Genomic DNA, 8,374 nt, shown 5'->3' on the forward strand with positions numbered 1-8,374 from the left:
CTGGGTTGTTTTCGTCCATTATTTGATTGATTTGTTTTGATCTTTGTATGCTTTGTTCTAGTATGAGAGTGTGGTGTGTTTGGTTTTCCGAGACTATCTGCTCTATTTTGCTTCTGATTTGTGTCTCTCTATATTTATATTCTTGTAGTTTCGAAAGTTCCGTTTCTATTGAGTCTATTTGTTCTTTGTTATTGTTTTTTTCCGTTATGCATACTTAGTTTTTTTTTTTTTTTTCTAGTTTAGTTTCTATGTGAGCTCTAACGCTAATAATGCTATAAGCATATTGAATTGATATTCGCTTAATGTCTTATTTAAAATCGTCCCAATGTTGGATTTTGTTTGATTTTGGTGATGACTGTGTGTAAAATTGTATTGTGTATTTTTTGCTTTTGTGTAGCGCTCGTCTAGTAATAGTGAATTATTGAGTTTCCAGTATGTGTTATGTTTTTGTTTGCTTTGTGTTTGTTCGTTGTTTAAAGTTGTCAGAACTACTGTATGGTCGCTAAACTGTAGTGTTGAGAATAGGTGTTCTATTTTGTCGATTTTCATGCTCAGTGTGGCGTAAATTAAGTCTAGACGGAATCTATTCCCAAATGTTTTACAACAGTGAGTGGTTTGTAAGGTGTGTGGATATCGTGCTATGCATGTGTAGACTAGTTTGAAGGATGTTTTAATGTTGTTGATTTAGTCGGCGTGTGGTTTGTCTGCGGTTAAACGGTTTCGAATGATGTCTTTTGGTTCTACAATGTCTAGTTTGTCTTCCACGAAATTAAAGTACTTTGGGGCTGGGCGTGTTGGGGTTGGCCGTGTAGGGCTCTGGATAGTATCAGTTTCAATAATGTGTTCGTTTTCTTTGTTTTGTGAACTGTCTTTTTTTATTTTTCCGTAAAGGCTTGTTTCTTCTACCCGGAACTGTTGTCTATTCTCCTTCTGTGGTTGGGGCTGTGACTATGGCTGGTTCTTGGGCTGGTTCTTGGCTGGTACGATTTCTGTGGCGACGACTGCAAAATGTAGAGATTTGTAGATTTCATCTGATTAGAGAGAGATAAACCATTCACTTGGTTTTCCCTAGTTGTAGACATTAAGAATTTGAGAACGATTTACGTTCAGTTTACACGTAAATAGGTCCTCTAATATTAATTCGTGGATTCGACGTTCTTTTTTACTTTCTCGTATATACGAAGTATAGAGAAAGTCTTGTAATCGTGCAAAAAAAAATCGAGATTTCTACAAATCTCGACGTTTTACACCTCACTGATACGGAAAAACATAATTTTGCAATCTTGTCCGTATGTCTGTGTGTCTGTCTGTGTGTGTGTGTATATGTGTGTGTGTCCGTGTGTAAACACGATAACTTGAGTACCGTTACAGCTAGGTTGATGGAATTTCATTTGTAAGTGTTTTATCAAAATCGTAGATCCGTATCAACTTTTGAGCGATTTCCAATAACCGGAAGGGGTACTTTATCTACTTTGAATTTTTCAAAAGCCTATAACTTGAGTACTATTTCAGATAGATAAATGAAATTTGATATGTAAGTAAAAGATCTAATTCTCTACCTTCTGTCAAATTTTAAGTAATTTTCGTTGACCGGAAGTACTAATTTACGCTATTTCCGATTTCTCAAAAAAACGCATGTAAATTTATAAAGTACTAATAATATTGCGCGCTATTATGCACATCTTTATTTAGCGTTCACTTGGTGTACAAATCTTTTTTCTACGAGATTATATTCTATTTTAAAAAGTTTGAGTATTTAAAATGGATTAAAAATCATGTCTAGAATTCTATACTTCCAGTTGCCATCCCCCGTAGTGTTATATTAGAATATTCGAGAAAGTTTAGGGGAGATCACTCCCGGTTTATTTCCTTTAATCAACACACGTAGCGTGTTTTTGGGATGCCGCCCAGGTGCGGTCCCCGAAAGCGTGATTTTTTTCAAGAGTGTACTTACAGGTACAGGTCTCTCCTTTTGTGACACATCTCCGGTTTTTTTCCCACTGTGAAGAACAGTTACAGTTTCATTTTTTTAGTTTCATTTGAAACGGGTGTTGACAAAGGCCAGCTGGTTGTTTACGTGGTGTCCGTATTGTCCTCAGGACAGAGAGAAGGACAGCTAAGGTTTTCTGTAAGTCGTGTCTGTCTGGTTTCGGCCATCTTGAAGTAAAAATTTTAAAAAAATATGCAAACATAGGATCCTGCTATTCATATTGAAATGTTAACAGAACTCGTTTAAACTTCCTGGTATTAATACTACAGCTGGTTGACACCAGTAACATTTTATTATTGGATTAACATTAACAATTACTGGGAGTTGTAATAAACATTGTGTAGTAAATCACCAAATAATTTAAACTAATTTTTTAGATTTATGTTTCTATAATTAATACCAATGTCTGTTTACTGGATTTTATTACAAAATGTATTACTACTTTTTGCTCTTCTTTTTATCGTTTAATTTTATAATTACCTCCCTTGAAAAAAAAACATTGTTTGTTTTCTTCCCTGATAAAAAAGTTCCAATACCAAAGATACTTTCAAACAAACAAAAGACGACAGCAAACATGTGTGAACTGTGTTACACCTTGGTGTACTCTCGGGACTAAAACTAATAATCTGTGTCAATGTTTAGTTTCATGTGTGGGTGGGAGGGAGGTGTGTGATGGAATTTTGCTCAAGGTTGGGAATAGTTTTCACTAACAATGACCAATAATAATCCATTACATTTATCCGCTAACATATTATGTGAGACATCAGTAAACACGATAATTTAGAGTGGGATATTCATTGTGGGAGAATTTAGTGCGGCGGAATTTAGTGTGGAAGAATTCATTGGGGGAGAATTTAGTGCGGGAAAGTTTTGTGTGGGTGAATTTAGTGCGGGAGAATTTAGTGTGGAAGAATTCAGTGAGCGATAATTTAGTGTCGGAGAATTTAGTTTGGCAGAATTTAGTGTTGGAAAATTTAATGTTGGCGAAATGATTGTGTTGTAGTGTAGGCAAGGCAAATGATTTGCATTGGTGTGTTTACAATTATATCAACTGTTGGTGTGAAGGGGTTTACTGTGGGTATGTTAGTTGAGTTGGGGAGTTAGGTATCAGTAGGGGTGTGTTTGTTTTGAGGGGGGGGGGGGGGAGGGGGATTAATCGACCTCCCGTTGTGTGTAGGTGGGGCTAGTATACGCATTTTGATTGTGTGTGGTGGGATTAGTGAACGCATTTCAGATTTTCTTCACATAGATTTTTTAATACGTTACGTATAGTGTATTGCCAATTCAAAGTATAACAACGCGAATTTTGCGTTTAATTTTTGTAAAAAAATAAAAATAAACTACAGGCTAAAATCGAGTTATTTCCCTTTAATTTATCAGTTTGTCTCCCTTTCTCTTCCATGTCATTATTCGTAGGAACGACGCCCATCACTTGACCTCATGTCTAGGAAAAATGTCTTTAATTAGAAAAAAACATGTTTTTTTTTTTTTTTTTTTTTTTTTTTTTTTTTTTTTTTTGTGCTGTCTGTTCTGTTTACACTTAATTGGCTTCTAGGGTGCTCTCGCTTCGTGTTACGTTCGACTTACTACATCACTTTAACGTGGTTTTTCCGAAACATGTTTTTTACGTGATCTTACTTTAGGTTACGTGTATCTTATTTTAAGTCGTTACGTGACACAGACGTGATATTATCTTACCGTGATCCGATGTTAAATACTACTACGTCACTTTAAAGTAAATGTGGCGTATATACAAGGTACGGCGTGAGACTACATTTAACCTGAAATAACTGACGTGATCCTTACGTGGTTATCACGGGATAAGAAATGGCCATAAAATTTTGGGCACAAAAATTAAATAAAATTCTCAAATAGAAAACAAGTTAGTCATACACACGATATGGGTCTGCGTGGTCAAGTCGTTAAAGCTCATGGTAGCTAAACCGAAAAGTCTCGAGTTCAAACCCTCGGGCAGATGAGGCTCGTTAGCTGGGGACAGCAACTCTTCTAAGAGAGACCTCCAAAATCAAACAACTGCTGCCTTGTAGTTTGTTTTTGGTTGGACAAAGGCTATGGAAGCACATAAAAAAAAAGAAATAAAGAAAAGCAGGCTGAAATCGGAATCAACGGCCTATATGGCGCATAACCAGTTGACACGTATACTTAGTTCTGTCGGAGAGGATTCCTTCCAACACTAAAATTAAGAACGAAGAAGAAAAGAAGATACACACGATAAACTGGTCACCACATGAACCTATCTAGATACTAAAATAAACCTAAATTGAACAAAACTTCTACCTAACATAATCCGAACATGAACCTACTATAAACTAACATAAAAGTAACATGTAGACGATGGCGAACCAGCGGTAATCGGCCGTGCAGTTGCCTAGAAATTTGGCAAGCGGGATGGGGAAACGGAGGTAGGGGATGGGGTAGAACAGGAGGATGCCGGTGATGTTGAAGAAGAGGTGGCAGAAGGCTGCTTGTAACGCGTTTCTGAGGCCGTCCGTGTTGGCTAAGGCTGAGAGAATCGCCGTGGTCGTGGTGCCGATGTTTGACCCCAGGGTCAAAGGGTACATCCGGTCGAGTTCGATGACCCCGATGCCGACGAGCGGGGTGAGGGTGGAGGTGAAGATGGAGGAGCTCTGGACGATGATGTTCAACCCGGCGCCGATGATGATGGCGAGGTATCCGGTGAGGTAGCCCAGCGGTCCGGGAAAGTCCGCGTAGATGAATTTTTTGATGATGAGAGCGATGGGGCCTTGGAGAAGGGAGTGCAGTAGTTTGACAATGGCGACTAGACACAGGGAGAGAATTGTAAGGGAGATAACCAGCATGATTGCTCCAATGGCTTTGTCGTTTAATGTGTAGTATATTCCCTTGAATAAAAACTCACCTAATGGTAAAAAAAAAATTAATCATAAATCATAAATTACAAACAAAAATGTAATTATATATTTTATATTCATATAAATAAAACCGGGATTTTCGTAAAATTTAGAAAATTATAAATTCGTTTAAAAACGTGACAAATTGATAGGTTTTAAGGTGCGAACCGCTGTTCTAATGCTATTTTTTAATGTAAATTTCATATAGATAAATACCCAACCTTACGATAACCCTAGCACACTACTGTTCTAATGTTATTCTTAATTGTTCATTTCATACATATAAATACTCAACCCCCTGCACAACCTTAGCACAAACTCAAGATTGAAATTATTCACGCTGCCGAATCCTACAAAACATCCAGAACATTAACGACTTTTCCAGTTTGTTCCAGTGTTTCATCAGACTTTTTTCTCCGGTGAGGGGGGGGGGGGGCACGTTAAATTTTCGGGAGGGGGGCGGTAGACCCTCTTCTGGGGGGGGGGGGGTTCGGACACTGTTAAAAGTATATATTTTCTATATAAATTATATAAATTTCATTTCGTTCGGGGGGGGGGGGGGGGCGATAGCATTTTTTCGGGAGGGGGAGGGGGGGGGGGGGGGCAGATGCCTGGAAGAAACTCTGGTTTGTTCGATTTGAAACTTTCAAAGTAAAATTTATTTCGTTTGGGGGGGGGGGGAGTTTCTGCAAAGTGGGTTTACCCTTTCACATATGCTCAGTGTTTCTTTCATCCATTTTTTCTGGGGGAGGGGCATTTAAAGTTCCGGTTGGGGAAGGGTTGACAAGTATATATTCAGAATATTCTCCATTAAAAACAAAATTCTATTTCAGCTAAGTTGGGTTTTTTGGAGTAATCCACCTACTTCACCGAGGAAATGCCTGAAAGAAACTCTGGCATTACATAGCTGAGCCTTTCCACCTCCCTCATGGGATACTGAGGTTGGCGGGCAGTGCTCTCTCTAGACGCCGATGGTTAACTATCCATAACCTTAAACCGGAGGCTTAGCCACCCTACATACGACGACCTTGACCCTAAGGCTTGCCTATCCCTAACCTACCTCAGACGGCCTTGACCACGAGGAATACCCACCCTACCTCAGAGGGCCTTGACCCGGATACTTATCCATCCAAGATTCAGACGACCTTGACCCCTGGGCTTACCTATCCTCGACCTACAACAGTCGACCTCTGACCTCGTGCCGTGGAAAGCGTCACAGTCGACCTGTGGGACGAGCCTCTGGATGCTCCATGTCTTGTTACTCCAGGGCGTGCTCGTGCAGTCTTGGTGCCATGTCTGGTTCCGGCCCACGTATGCGCTAAGCTGCAGACGGAAGTGAAAGATTCGATTACTAGAGCTGTACCCTCTAAGCTGTACCCTCTAACCGGACGGTCCATAGGGCAAGTGAAGTAGAGTTCACCTGATTCTGGGACCTCGGTATATTATGAGGTACCAACCAGAGCTGGGTGGGCTCAGGTATTTTATACTGACGAACCTGGATTCCAACTCGAGACTTTCAGGTAGCTGTCTAGCGCTCTACCGCTAAGCCGTAAAGTCAAGTAAAGTTCCCTTTTCTAACCTGAAGGTCTATGGGGGCTAGTGAAGTAGAGTTCATCTGTTCATTTGACCCCAGTATGTAAACGGATAGTGTAGTCAACAGTATACCCAGCGCCTATACATTATCTGATGTGAGTTAGATACCCATCAGAGCTGGGTGGACTCAGGGATGTTCAAATGAATAGATCCCGTTTTCGTACTCGAGACTTTCCTGTTAGCAGTCGAATGCTCTACTACGCCGTCCCATGAAGTCGTGAAGTCCTTGCAACAATCTCTTAACGCATTGAAATCTGGTGTATACAACTTACCCTAATCATTTAGCTTACGAACAAAAGTTAACCGAGACAATTGAACCACCAATGTCAAACATTAGTTTCAACCATTAACCTAATCTCAACCATCAACCCCTTTCGAATTTGGGTTCAAGTCAATAATATGTGCTTGTCCACCCAGTTCTGAAGGGTACGTAACTCATGTTAGGGAAATAAAGGCAGCTTGACATAGTGCTGACCACACTATCTCATCATATGCTGAGGTTTCAGAAGCAGATGAACTCTACTTCATCTGTCCCATGTATCTTTGTCTCGAACATGATGATGATGATGATAATGATGATGATGATGATGATGATTATGATGGTGGTGGTGGTAATGATAATGATAAGGATAATCATGGTAATGCTGATGATTATAATAATGATAATGATGATGACGATGATGATGATGATGATGATGGTGATGATGATGATGATGATGATGATGATGATGATGATGATGATGATGATGATGATGATGATGATGATAATGATGATGATGATGGTGATGATGATGATGATAAAATTAGAAATCACATAATATAACTATAGGGCTATCCCAATCCACCTTAGAAGCCAATAACTTTTAGTTTCTTTCTTTACGGACACCACTGGTTCAGTAGGTATCTATCATTGCCAGGCAGGCCACAGCACGGCAAACTCCGACTAACTGGTTTGGATATCGGTTTGATTACTGTATCTGTCGCTTCTGTCTTTCGGTTCTCACAAGGCTTATCTTTCACCCCACGCGAACCCAGAGTCCAGTACCTTATAGCTCAACCGTAGGAAACTAATAACTAACATACTTCGTCACTCAGGTCAAATTATTGCATACTGACACATAGAGCAGGGTCTCCAAAATTTTCAGCCCAAGGGCCGCTTTAACTTTCAAATATTAGTTCGGGGGCCAGAATGTCTTCCAGGCATCTCAATCCCACGAAGATCGTCTACCGTCTTCCCCCTCCCAACGTATTTAAATGAATATATAACTTTCACACAACTTAGCCATCTTACTGCTGTGAAATGTGGTAATTCTTGCGATTCTGTGTTTTTATCTTTCAACATGTCTCTGAACTATCTATGGATGAGCCCATGTGACCTTATTAAATTCACCATCTTCACCACAAGATTCAATACACTGCATATTTATTACACAAAGCTTGCTGGTGAATAATACAGTGCAGGGACATTGGTTGTAGAATGTTTTTCTCATTCGGTTGTCCAACCAAGTCTTTCTTTATGACACTCATGTACTTTCCCCCATCAACAGTTAGGTAACTGAAGTTAGTCTAGTCCACGTTATAATCAGCAAATGTTTTCTTTAACTCACTGAATATATCCTATCAAGTAACAGTGCAAAACATGTTATGTAGGGAAGCCAGCTCTTGTGTTATTTTCTTGTCTTCATCCACATCTCTAATGATTACAAGCAATTGAGAGGCGGAACAGCTGTCCAGCGACTCGTCAGTTGCAATTGAAAAATGGCGAAACTTGCTTGCATTTTTCGCTATTTTATTCACAATGTTTTCATCAATGTCTGCATCACGGTTAGCAATGATACTTTTGCACCCAATGCTACATCTTCAGATTGATTTGAGTTTTTCCTCAGCCACCTCCAACAAA

General features: G+C 39.6%; 1 protein-coding gene across 1 annotated transcript; it reads right to left on the reverse strand.

Annotated features, from left to right (window-relative positions):
* Positions 1-4,320: 4,320 nt before the first annotated feature.
* LOC131949633 (sodium-dependent phosphate transport protein 2B-like) lies at positions 4,321-6,755 on the reverse strand. The gene is made up of 3 exons (XM_059311487.1): positions 6,747-6,755; positions 6,060-6,204; positions 4,321-4,889 (listed from the first exon to the last, which is right to left on the reverse strand). The coding sequence occupies exons 1-3, from the start codon at positions 6,753-6,755 to the stop codon at positions 4,321-4,323; spliced, it is 723 nt and encodes a 240-aa protein (XP_059167470.1).
* Between the last annotated feature and the right edge of the window lie 1,619 nt (positions 6,756-8,374).

Source organism: Physella acuta, unplaced genomic scaffold (genome assembly GCF_028476545.2).
Source record: "Physella acuta isolate Inbredline_101_S28 unplaced genomic scaffold, ASM2847654v3 ptg000705l, whole genome shotgun sequence".
Classification (NCBI taxonomy): domain Eukaryota; kingdom Metazoa; phylum Mollusca; class Gastropoda; family Physidae; genus Physella; species Physella acuta.

Bases quoted from the DNA above. Each gene is read 5' to 3' on its own strand.
- LOC131949633 (XM_059311487.1), bottom strand. The intron at 4,890-6,059 runs GTAGGTCGAGGA...TTTTACCATTAG, and splicing joins GAGGTCAGAGGTCGACTGTT to GTGAGTTTTTATTCAAGGGA.